Source organism: Haliotis rubra, unplaced genomic scaffold, assembly GCF_003918875.1.
Source record: "Haliotis rubra isolate DU_JTF1 unplaced genomic scaffold, ASM391887v1 Scf543, whole genome shotgun sequence".
Taxonomy (NCBI): Eukaryota; Metazoa; Mollusca; class Gastropoda; order Lepetellida; family Haliotidae; genus Haliotis; species Haliotis rubra.
The window spans coordinates 547,409-561,295 of NW_025767239.1; the positions used below are offsets into that span (position 1 = coordinate 547,409).

The 13,887-nt window shown below is 38.3% G+C and overlaps 1 protein-coding gene across 6 annotated transcripts in view; it reads left to right on the plus strand.

The window, feature by feature from the left end:
* Positions 1 to 13,887, plus strand: part of LOC124253530 (serine/threonine-protein kinase ULK2-like) — a 68,330-nt gene that overhangs the window by 53,390 nt on the left and 1,053 nt on the right. For 4 of the 6 annotated variants that reach the window (XM_046687325.1, XM_046687326.1, XM_046687327.1 and 1 more), the window contains one exon: positions 21 to 5,795. In XM_046687325.1, the coding sequence (XP_046543281.1) occupies positions 21 to 97 (77 nt within the window). In that variant the 3' untranslated portion in view covers positions 98 to 5,795. Of the gene's footprint in view, positions 1 to 20; positions 5,796 to 13,887 lie in introns of those variants that run through there. The other 2 variants (XR_006892228.1, XR_006892229.1) reach the window with 2 other exon arrangements.

The window sequence follows — 13,887 nt, forward strand, 5'->3', positions numbered from 1 at the left end:
GTATATATTTCTGCTTGTAGACAAAGAGTCTGTGGAGCACCGTCTATGTAACCTACAGAGTCAAGGCGTGATGAATCCGTACGATGCTTACAGTTGATCTACAGGCTTCTCCCAGAACTGCTGGACGGCTCCTCTACAGCTGACAGACCAGACTACAACCCATCTTTAATACAAAATAGGATAGTTGTAACAAACAGGACATAACTTCATAGTAGGAGGCTTTGGTTCAGCAACTGTGTCTTCATCCTAGGGATTAGTCAGTTATTGGAACATCTTCTGGTCAACAGTTGAATGTTTGGAATAGACGAACTGACTTGTCATGGTTTTCTTACCAATCGGTTATACACCTTCAGGTTATGTGTACTGTAATTTCAGGAACCATCGGAAATGTAAACTGAGAATTGCAGCGGTAAAGTAAGGACTTGTCAATGTCAACTTGCAATCCTCAAAGATATCAGCCTCGTCAATATGGTCCTAATCTGGTCTGAAACTTCACCTAGATCAAACCAATTTGTGATATTGTCAGTTGATTGATGAGAATTTTCACCTGAAGGCTTGTCTCTCAACAGAAGAACTGTCTCTATCGGTCGTCTTGCCATCGGTTGTTAGGACTGTCAGTCCAGATTGCAGCCATTGATAACGACGTCTGACCCTGATGTACTCAATGGACTAGAATTAGGTTAGACATCTTCGGTGACGATGGCCGAGTTGAAATATCAATGATACCTCATTTCCGTTTGAGAATTTTGTTACTGAACCAAACATTTTATGGCGTAACCGATTTGCATTTGATTTACTACTGCCATATTGTTCTGAGTTGACACTGAAGTCGGAAGTGCATGTGCCAAAAACAAAAGGACACCCAGAGATCATCTTTGGGTCACTGTTTCAAAGGATCTTCGATGCCTTTAATCCTGAAAACTGCAATTGTATTTCTAACATACAACACAAATTCATTCAAAGATACATTTGTTCTATGTGTTCTAGTCTAGTTGAGGAGCCTAGACTGCTGAAACCATTGGACAAGAACTATATTGATATAGTGCTTTTATGGACCCTTACATGAAATACCTCTGATTCTAACTTTCTGATGTACGGAGATAAATTGGAATGCATGTATGTTGGATGAATCCAAAATACCACGGAAAGGACTTGCAACAAATTAATATAATCCATGGTAAGAAGAGCAGCTACATCGTTGACATTGTTGATTTTGTACAGAAGGCACTGGATATTCCTCTGCGAGGACGTAATGCTATGTGGATTTGTTTCGTGTTGCTTGGCTACGTGATGGACATGTTCGTATTACACCAAGCGGTGGTATACAAGGATGTGTTGTGTTGTACCAGATATGGTAACCTATTATCTGCTTTGATGGGAGTTGGTCAATTGTGATGCATGACCTGGCTACAGGGACAACTTTGTCTGGGATGTTGCTGACAGCAACGGTGATGCTGAAGCTCGTCACATCCCAGTAGAGAAGCGCGCTGGTGATGTATAACAGTGATACTCTGTGTGTATATGAGACAATCTAATTTAACTAACTACTAACTGTAAATTGATCTGTTGGTATTTTGTTTGACCTCTGTCAGTTCATCTATTTGAGTTTGGTTCACAGACCTTTATCTGTAACAAAAAGAAAACGTTTTTAGGTGTGTGGTTATTTTAACACAAAATTCTGCCGTTTTATGTACGATTTTATGGTTGCCCTTTTGTAGCAAAATTCATTTTATTGTGGACTTGTGTCATTTGTCTGTGAGAATTTATTCATCAATTCTTTCAAGTAAGTTGCTGTTATTTTCAGTTATGAAAGCTCTTACTGGTGAAAGAAGTTGACTCTTGACAAAAACACAATCAGGCAACGTTCAATAGTAGCTCTTTTAGTATGTTTAGAATTAGAATAAGAACTCATTAGCCAGCTCATGAAGTCATGAACTACAAATGTTATTTTTGAATTTGAGTCAGAAAACAATTTTGATACACTAGTCAGTGGATGTGCGATTCAATTCACCTAGTCTTTTAGTAACGTTTTATACGACGGAAACTTGTACCATGCCTTTATTCACTCGATTTAGATTTGTTCTACGTTCAGTAAAGAACAGGCCTGTATCCTATATCCAACTCTGCAGTTCTTCGTCTATAGTGCTATGTGTATCATATATATCTTCAGTCATATATCAACCATGGGCTCTATTGCTTGGTAGACTGCCTATAAAGTGTTTGATATAAGGGATGTCATTTAGGTTAGCTGAAGAAGTAAACAAACGTAGCATGTCATGGATGCCCTGCAGTCTTTAGTGATAACACTAGTGTTTATGACAAAGACTTTCATGCTTGAGTTTGAACGCTGCCTTAGCTGTATTCCCATATTTGGTGCCATTCCCAACCATTCCTTTCTATAATGTATTCCAGCATTGAATCGGTTCTGATAGAAATATTTCATGTTTTTATAGTATGCTCACACTCAGTGTGTAAAGATATTAAAACATAAATAACCATTTGTTTGTACATTTCTTGCAACTCATGTGATGTATTTAAGTTAATTTATAAAATATGAAAAAAATTAGCTGTTTCTTTTATGTTGAACATGTACTTTGCTTATAGTATATTGTGATAGAAGCTGTTTTTTGTATAGAATTTACCATGCATGTCAATGTAGATAGCATTTTCACATGGATTTTTTGTTTTATTTGTACATAGCCCTGTTGAAAGTGCCTGATATCCAAAGGCATTATGTTATATTAGATGTAAATAGCCGAAAGATTTTATTTCCTTTTATTATTTATTACCCCATGCTAAGAAAGCAACATCAAGTCGTGAATGTGATATATGTTGTGACAATGTGAATGTGTATTTGTGGTACACATTAAGCCTACAGTTGACGTTATGTTGCATTGGACTGCAATTTAATTTAAGATGTGTGCGTATGAAAGAATGTTTTAATGCATTTAGACTTTTTAGTATATGTGTACGTCACCCTCGTTGTTGCCACTGTATCTTGTGTCATCCCTTTATGCAATATTCACAGCCTATATATATTATTTCTCTCATTGCTAACATGGGAGAGTTCTTCGATCTTGGAATTACATCTGCATTCTCTCCATGTCTCACTCTAATCATGTCCGCAACCTTTTTGCTCTTGAAATCACCAGGATCTCTACTGATGGAGTTGTACAAATAGACCTAGCAATTAGACTTCAGGGAAGGTTGTTTGATACCTCATCATAAAGGACTCTGCTTCTGGGACCCAATTCACAAAGCATTTGTAATGTTACTATCGTTACTCTATACTGTATCATTGGCTTACTAATGACATAGTGCTACAAAGGCTTTGTGGATAAGTTCCCTGGGTCCAGTTCCACAAAGAGCTTGTAACGTTACGACCTGTCGTAACTCAATAGTTTATCACAAGCTTACAAATGTTGTAGTTCTATGAACGCTTTGTGGATAGGGTCCCTGGGTCCAGTTTCACAATGAGTTCGTAATGTTACGACCTGTCGTAACCCTATACTGTATCATTGGCTTACGAATGATATAGCACTACAAACACTTTGTGGATAGGGTCCCTGGGTCCAGTTCCACAATGAGTTCGTAATGTTACGACCTGTCGTAACCCTATACTGTATCATTGGCTTATGAATGATTTAGCACTACAAACACTTTGTGGATGAGGTCCCGGAGTCCCGAGCCACAAAGAGTTTGTAATGTTACGACATGTCATAACTCAATAGTTTATCATAGGCTTACAAATGTCGTAGCACTACGAACTCTTTGTGAATCAGGACTCTGGTACTCCAAGCTCAGTGCAGTCTGGAGTCATATTGTTCCGGCAAGGGAGGCGATGCTGGCCATAAAAGCCCGAGTCAAGCATCACTTGTCCCGATTAACTAAGCTTGGTGAACCAGCTGTTTCATTGTCATCTTATCGCTGTTAACTGTTCATGTAATCAGTGTCACAATTTGTCATCAAACCAATTTTCCACTAGCATGACTATGAAGCACCATCTCAACTTGAATAAATTTATTACGGATATCACTGCTTGTTTGTATCCTATTTCTTACTGAAATTCATCTTCATATATATGAAAATATATCAACTGCTCTGTTAGGGTTAGATGTTTACTGTGTACAAGATCGTTTGTTTTATAGTTTGAAGGAGAAAGCTCCCTATTGGTTTATTGGTGGTATGTATATACACATGTATATGATCATTACATCATGCTTTGTGTACACTGCCCAATCATAAGTATAGACCATGCCCCTTTCTACTTCTTCATCCAATACATCAATGTATGGGCATTACTGTCATAGAGCTCTGGCCAGGTTATTCCAGTGGTAGACCATGAGCTTTACACAACTTCAATCCCTGATTTATTCTCAGTATAATGTCTCTATTTCTATAAATACCAAGGACCTTTCTCGCAGCCATGGATTTGAAAGTGATGTTGAAATTCCTGTCTCCTCATCTGTAACTCAGCACGAATATGTCTTGCTCATGGACATAATTTGATTGGATGTTTATTCACAACATTGTGCAAGTAAGCCATGCTCAAAATGAAGAAATAGTGGCATGTGAATTTTGGTTTGTCCACGAGGTGGCCAGGAATAATAAAGTTGTGGATGAACGTTACGGCAAGGAAAGATAACTCTTCCTATAAGATCTTGACATTCATTAACTGATATTGAAACCAGAATTTTTTACAAAATGATTAAATGAATCACTCAAGGATGAGTGTTCTCTTTTCAAGTGTTCCTGAACTAGTAGTCTGATCCACCAGAACACGAGGGGCTTCATATTGTCATGAGATGTCAGGGAGAAGGGTTTACTGCATGGCCTTGTTCCACAGAGCAGTCGTAATGCTGCATGTTGTAAGTTAAAATTAAAATGGTAAGACAAAGAGTGTCATGCTGTGTCTGAGTGTGATATCCATGTCAAACTGTTAGAATTGATCTTCAGTAACCCATGCTTGTCGTAAATGGGTGGTCAGGCTCGCTGACTTTGCTGGCACGTCATCGTATCCCAGTTGCGTAGATCGATGCTCATGCTGTGGATGACTGGATTGTCTGGTCCAGACTCAAGTATTTACACCACCATATAGCTGGAATATTGCTGAGTGTGGCGTAAAACTTGACTCACTCACTCCCTGATGCATGTATCTCCTTGGATAAACACTATACATGGCTGCAAACCACTGTGTAAGTGCAATGGCCTTAAATGCGACTTTTATGATCACTATTTGAAATAATAAAAAGTATGATAGTGTTGAGATCACAGTTGGAACAGGTCAGATAAGATCACTTGGTTAACATCAGACTTTCATCCACAATTTTTTTACCCTGAGCTTGTAATTACCTACAGTTTAGGACCTAGCATGTGCTGCTAGTTCTTGAAATACAATGTTGAAGTTAGAGCTATCTGTTTTCTTCATCCTTTCATTGCCAGTACTTCATGGGGTTTTCCACAACTGTCCTCCTTCATCCATGGATACATGTGGCTTCTTTGTGATACGATACTTTTGAACGATAAATCAAATGGCTTTGTATATTCATAGATAAATAGAAGACCTAGTTCTGACAAGTGAGAGATCAACAACATGAGCATCGATCTGCACAATTGGGAACCGATGACGTGTGTCAACCAAGTCAGCGAGCCTGACTACCTGATCCCGATAGACGCCTCTTGCGACAAGCATGGGCTACTGACGGCCAATATTCTAACCCGGACCTTCATGGGTCAGTTCCGACAAGAGGGAAGACAGAGAGTGATAAGACCAATGACCAGGTAGATGACTTGGGCAATATTCCTCATGCAGCATGTGACAATGCCACTCCTACACTGATCGGTGCTCATACTGTTGATCACTGGATTGTTTGGTCCAGACTCAATTTTTCAACAGACTGTCGCCATATAGTTGGAATACTGCTGAGTGTGGTGTTAACAACCAACCAACCAACCAAGCACATTAGTTCAGTGTTGGATAATGGTAGGGTTGACCAAATCCATACAGGAGTGGTGGTGGAATTGGGTTTAACGTCGTGCTTGAGAATATTTCGCTCATATGACTCATACAGGAGTAGCTTTTTCAGATTCATTGACTTATACAGAGCCACGTTTCATAAAACCGGACAGATCTCATTTCTTGAACACATAGCGGCCATATGCATTTACTGGAAATGGAAAAATGTGGAGTAGATATACCCATGAAGTAATGACAATGAAATCCGTTACGCTGGCTTGCTTGCATTTCTTGTGTTTTTTCATCATTATATATCAACTATCATAATCAAATTGATCATTGACGTAACATTGAAAACTGTTCCCCATGTGAAGTGAAGACATCCTTGAAATGGCAGAGTTATAATCATGAAGTGTCCCACATAACTGACACATTTCATTAAGAAAAGAAATCAAAGATTCATTGTATTATTGTTTTGTACTCCTTCCAAGTGTACGAAATGTCCACACAATGACCAAAACATCTATGATTTCATAGACCTAGTTCACATTGTGTCATGAATTTGGACTCAACCAAAGCAGAACAATTACTGTCCGACTTAAATCGTTAATTTCTAATCTACAGCTATCAAACAGACATCATAACTGAAATACTACGGAATGTTGTTTTGTTGTTGAGATGCTTGGAGGATATTCAACGTTTTTCATACCTTTGTCAGAAAGAGATCTCAATAATGTGTTATTTGCATTGAAACAGTGATGACAAGTGACTTGTGTTCCAGTACAACCCGGTTCTGTAGATTGTCGGTATTAGGCCTCTTTGCCTACAAATGCAATATTTGAGACAGGTGTACATGTATATAGATGTATTTATTTCAATAAAGCAGCACTTTGAGAGGACTGAAAATGTGTTTGTTGGTTTGTCGGGAAAGAATTATATTCCAAGCCCAGGGATTGGGATAGAAAACTTTGACAATGAGCCATTTTCAGGATTATTAGCCATTTTCTGAATTTAGAATGGGCCACTGCCCTTGTATCAATAATAAACTTCAAAATATTAATGGGCCATTTTTATTCTAATCTGCAAAATGGCCCATGGCCCCTGCCTTTCCCAATCCCTGCAAGCCATGATGTATTACAGGGGCATGGGAGGCCCAGTCGTGTAATGCCCGCGATTCTCTTTGCCGAGTTGCTTCCCTTGAGCATATCTGAAACATATGTTTGTGGGTTCGAAACTTGCATCACTTCAGACTTTAACAGTAATGCCAGACCAATTTTATTTTTTGTTTTGCGGATCCACCGGTTGTAATTTTTCAAGAATAAGAAAAAAAATTAAAATTAATTCCCCCCCCTCCAAAAATAAAATCCTCACATTTCTATTGGCCAAATATCTAAACTTACATAAAAAGAATTTTTTAAATTGTTTTTTGCCCCATATACACTTCATAATTTGCGCAAAATATAATACTTTTAGTATTTAAAAGGAATATTACTTTGACTGGTGAGTTTTATGTTATATTTTTTTTCCCTCCTGCCTTTAGGTTTTCTGAGGACAAAAATCCATAAAACAAGAAATAAAATTGGTCTGGCCCAAGCTGAGATTCCATGATATGTTGGTGTACAACAGGGAATGTTGAGTACCGATAATATCACCACTTGAAGCATCGTGAAAGACCATGTGATTGGACAACTATTGAAGCAGTGGGATTCAAACCAGACTGACAAACCCATGGTGGTAAATAGGCCTTCGGTATTTTATCAGAATAGACTAGACTGCATTGATGGGATGTAGTTTGACTGATTGAAGAGTGAGTTACTGCTTCGAACGGTATTTCAATTACACCACAGCGTTTTATTGAGTGAGTGAGTTTTAAGTCACATCAGTATTTCAGTCATATTGTGACTGACTGACTGAGTTTGGTTTTACGCCGCTTTTAGCAATATTCCAGCAACATCACGGCGGGGGACACCAGAAATGGGCTCACACATTGTACCCATGTGGGGATTCGAACCCGGGTCTTCGGCGTGACGAGCCAACGCTTTAACCACTAGGCTACCCCACCGCCCCAGTCATATTGTGACCATCACAGTGTTTTAGGTTGGTGTGAGAGGAAAGACTGGAGTGTTATAGGTGTAGACTGTTACCACTTCAGTGAAACCCACATGTATAATTATAGTGCTGACAATATAATGATCACAGCTAACTGGGAATTGGAACTCAAGTTCATAGGCTTCTGGCATGCCTAAAGGAGACAACCGCCTCCGTGGTGTAGTGGTGAGAGCGTCCGCCTGGAGAGCGGAAGGTCGCGGGTTCGATCCCCGATCGCGTCATACCAAAAGAAGTTAAAATATGGTACTTGTTGGTCCCTGCCTTGCGTTCCGCATTAATGGATGTAGTGGTGAGAGCGGAAGGTCGCGGGTTCGATCCCCGATCGCGTCATACCAAAAGACGTTAAAATATGGTACTTGTTGGTCCCTGCCTTGCGTTCGGCATTAATGGATACAACAAGGACTGGTCGGCTTGGAGTCAGTATAATGTGTCTGAGTGGGGTATTCATGCTTCACTGCTGCATGGTATCTCAGTGGGCTAGCACTATAAAACCAGCTTAAGTCTGGGCTAGTACAAGCAGCTGCACATACACATACACATGCATGCACGTCGTCATATGAACGAAATATTCTCAAGTACGACGTTAAACCCAATTTCACCCCACCTAAGGGAGACAACTCTGTGCAACAAATCGCAGCTCCCCATGAATCTCAGATACACTGGCATCACTACCAAAATACTTCTGTATCACAACTGACCTACCTCTGTATTCTGTATGCCTAACTAACCAGTAACATTCCACAGACATCAGATCGCTCCAGAAATCAAGTATTTGTACCACTATTGAAGTGAGTGAGTTTAGTTTTACGGGCCCACTCAGCAATATTCCAGCTATATGGCGGCGGTCTGTAAATAATCGAATCTGGACCAGACAACCCAGTGATCAACAGCATGAGCATCGTTCTGCGCAATTGGGAACCAATGACGTGTCAACCAAGTCAGCGAGCCTGACCACTCGATCCCGTTAGTCGCCTCTTACGACAAGCATGGGTTACTGAAGATCAATATTCTAACCCGGATCTTCACGGGTCACCACCATTGGACAAAGTTTCACACCACTATTGATCTGAATAAGAAAGATAAGGTGTTTCTGGATAAATGACGTTCAGTGATGGAAGAGCAAGTCTCATGGCTCAATCAGAAATTCAAACATACAAATCCAGCCAATGAGATGTTTGATTTTCTATAGCTGGAACTGGATGGTTCTGCCTCTGTTTTTGCACATAATACAAACTACCTTTCCGATTAACACATACCCAAGTGTTACAATGGTGCTGGATACCCTAAAAGTTTGGGGCTCATCTCCTCTGCTGGTTTGGAGAAGTTGAAAGTTCACAAACGGACAACAGAAAGTGTGTTTAATTTTATGCTGCTTTTGGCATTATTTCAGCAATATCATGGAAAGGAACACCAGGCATAGGCTTCACACATTGTACCCAAGTGGGGAATTGAACCCGGGTCTTCAGCGTAATGAGCAAACACTTCAACCACAAGGCTACCCCTGAACTGAACAATCTGTGCCGTTTGGACCTTTGGTGATTCTTCAAACTTAAATGAGTAGATCCAGTTTTCTTTTCATCTTAAAAACTTTACATATACCTAAGAAAGCATGTTAGTTGACGTTACTTGAAAGAATATGGTGTTGGTATCCAGTAGATACTTTATTATGCCTTTCTTTGTCATAAAGCGATCGTAAACATGTAAAACAAAAACAGAATGTGTTACTGGAACATGACAGGAGAACAGTCCATATTCCAGTCTGTGGAATTCCTTTTGATCCTAATTGATGCTAATCAGCATACTGAAAACCCAATACCTTTTCATGGTGAGTTAGTGAGTGAGTATAGTTTTACACCGCTTTTTAGCAATATTCTAGCAATATCACAGCAGGGATATCAGAAATGGGCTTCACACAATGTACCCATGTGGGGAATCGAACTCGGTTTTCGGCGTGACGAGCGAATGCTCTAACCACTAGGCTACCCCACTGCCCCTCACCTACAAGAGCTCAAATATAGGTGAAATTATGTTCAGTACTTGTACTTGCTTCCTGTTGACTGGCCAGCTTGAAGCAATTGTGCCATACTCACTCACTCACTCTTGTGTGAGAGTTGGGTTTTATGCCATTTTTAGCAATATTTTACCAAACTCACAACTAATAAGACTCAACAGAAACTGCTAAATGTAATCATCTTGCCATTAAATCAACCATTGTAAAAGTATTAATACAAACTGAAAGGTGATAGACTTTCACTGACTTAGAGCCTATTTTCTTTGTGGGGATAAGTTTCCCTCTCAATTGGACTACCTTGTACTTCATCAAGATCATTTCAACCAATCAGATCGGAACATTCAGACACGGAGTCACGATATTGCTGTTTCATCAAGTTGATATTCGACAAGGTGATAATGGACAAGGTATGATATGAGGCGTTTTTGCCCCTAATGATCAGAATAATTCAAGATAACATTAAGAAGTTGTTATCAATGTCTAATTATCTCTCCCTCTTGAAATAATATTAAGTGCTTTACTAAATTAACTATCAGGAGATAACCTAAAAGCTCTCCAGGTTAATGGACAAGGTATGATATGAGGCATTTTTGCCCCTAATGATCAGAATAATTCAAGATAACATTAAGAAGTTGTTATCAATGTCTAATTATCTCTCCCTCTTGAAATAATATTAAGCGCTTTACTAAATTTACTCTATCAGGAGATAACCTAAAAGCTCTCCAGGTTAATGGACAAGGTATGATATGAGGCGTTTTTGCCCCTAATGATCAGAATAATTCAAGATAACATTAAGAAGTTGTTATCAATGTCTAATTATCTCTCCCTCTTGAAATAATATTAAGCGCTTTACTAAATTAACTCTATCAGGAGATAACCTAAAAGCTCTCCAGGTTAATGGACAAGGTATGATATGAGGCATTTTTGCCCCTAATGATCAGAATAATTCAAGATAACATTAAGAAGTTGTTATCAATGTCTAATTATCTCTCCCTCTTGAAATAATATTAAGCGCTTTACTAAATTTACTCTATCAGGAGATAACCTAAAAGCTCTCAGGTTAATGGACAAGGTATGATATGAGGCGTTTTTGCCCTAATGATCAGAATAATTCAAGATAACATTAAGAAGTTGTTATCAATGTCTAATTATCTCTCCCTCTTGAAATAATATTATGCGCTTTACTAAATTAACTCTATCAGGAGATAACCTAAAAGCTCTCCAGGTTAATGGACAAGGTATGATATGAGGCGTTTTTGCCCCTAATGATCAGAATAATTCAAGATAACATTAAGAAGTTGTTATCAATGTCTAATTATCTCTCCCTCTTGAAATAATATTATGCGCTTTACTAAATTAACTCTATCAGGAGATAACCTAAAAGCTCTCCACTTGCTGTTTCTGTTTATGAAACAGGAGGCAAGGGTAACTACAAACCAAATTAAAAGGATTACAAATTCATCTTTGGTCACAGTCTTGCTCATAAGTGATTTTCACTTGACATCAACCTTCTTCACTCATATTAGCCATTCTTACATATTTGATCACATCAGACAACCAATATTTGCAAGCATAATATAGAAAAAAAGGATACCTGCCTGTCTTTTGAGTGAGTGAGTGAGTTTAGTTTTACGCTACTTTTATCAATATTCCAGCAATATCACAGCAGGGGACACCATAAATGGGCTTCACACATTGTACCCATGTGGGGAATCGAACCCGGTGTAACAGGCCAAACTTTCCCCCTGGCCAAACCTTCCCCGGACAAACTTTACCCACCCTTGAATCAACTTTAAAGGCTATTTCTTTCCCACCCTTGTTCTTATATCAAAAGGGGGAGATTCTGTTCTAGCTAGGCTATTTCCTCACAAACCTTGTTTTCATGTTTATGTTCGTCTTGAATAAATTAGAAACGTAAACAAGACATAGCTATTCACGTGAACACATTGATAAGATATTCATGTTGATGTCAAGTTCCATTAACAATTTACAGGTCATCTTCATCTTCATATATAACATGTACATGGTTCACATATGTCTCAAAATCCTTATATAAGGTAAGATTTAAAAGAAAAGCAAGCATAAAAGCAAAGTATCAAAAGCATGTAAGAGCATGTGTATACAGTTAATGATGCAGATGTTGTCAAGAAACAAAGTATGAATTGTTTGCATCATTATTTTCCTACATATCAGACGTAAACATCAACATAACAACAACAACCCAACACAATATCTGTACGACATGCTGTATCATCTATCATCCACTATAGTGCCTTATTCTACATTCAAAAGACAAGGTTTGATAAGGGGTATTTTTGGCCGATGGATATCTGAAACATTTCATTCACCAAAAGTGATTATGGATTAGTAAACAAGCTTATGTGAATAATGTTCCATTACATTAATCAATAATGCATAAATACATCAAATATAAGATAATAAACAGCATAAGAGAGCAAGCAACCTGTGTATATTACATCTTATTTACCTATCAAATGTGCGATTGATAATAAACAGCATAAGAGAGCAAGCAACCTGTGTATATTACATCTTATTTACCCATCAAATGTGCGATTGATAATAAACAGCACAAGAGAGCAAGCAACCTGTGTATATTACATCTTATTTACCCATCAAATGTGCGATTGATAATAAACAGCAGAAGAGAGCAAGCAACCTGTGTATATTACATCTTATTTACCCATCAAATGTGAGATTGATAATAAACAGCATAAGAGAGCAAGCAACCTGTGTATATGACATCTTATTTACCTTCAAATGTGCGATTGATAATAAACAGCATAAGAGAGCAAGCAGCCTGTGTATATTGCATCTTATTTACCCATCAAATGTGCGATTGATAATAAACAGCACAAGAGAGCAAGCAACCTTTGTATATTACATCTTATTTACCCATCAAATGTGCGATTGATAATAAACAGCATAGGAGAGCAAGCAGCCTGTGTATATTGCATCTTATTTACCCATCAAATGTGCGATTGATAATAAACAGCACAAGAGAGCAAGCAACCTGTGTATATTACATCTTATTTACCCATCAAATGTGCGATTGATAATAAACAGCATAAGAGAGCAAGCAACCTGTGTATATTACATCTTATTTACCCATCAAATGTGAGATTGATAATAAACAGCATAAGAGAGCAAGCAACCTGTGTATATGACATCTTATTTACCTTCAAATGTGCGATTGATAATAAACAGCATAAGAGAGCAAGCAGCCTGTGTATATTGCATCTTATTTACCCATCAAATATGCGATTGATAATAAACAGCATAGGAGAGCAAGCAGCCTGTGTATATTACATCTTATTTACCCATCAAATGTGCGATTGATAATAAACAGCATAGGAGAGCAAGCAGCCTGTGTATATTGCATCTTATTTACCCATCAAATGTGCGATTGATAATAAACAGCACAAGAGAGCAAGCAACCTGTGTATATGACATCTTATTTACCCATCAAATGTGCGATTGATAATAAACAGCATAAGAGAGCAAGCAGCCTGTGTATATTACATCTTATTTACCCATCAAATGTGCGATTGATAATAAACAGCATAAGAGAGCAAGCAACCTGTGTATATTACATCTTATTTACCCATCAAATGTGCGATTTGGACAGATGAAAAAATAATGAAAAGCGTTTTCATAGGCAGGAGCAGGATGGATTTAGAGATATATGTTGTTCAAACATGTATGCATTCAAATCACTACATCCAAGTCAGAGGCAAAAATGGACTATTTGACAAAAATGTGTACGGAACTTTAAGTCAAAACTACTGTCGGT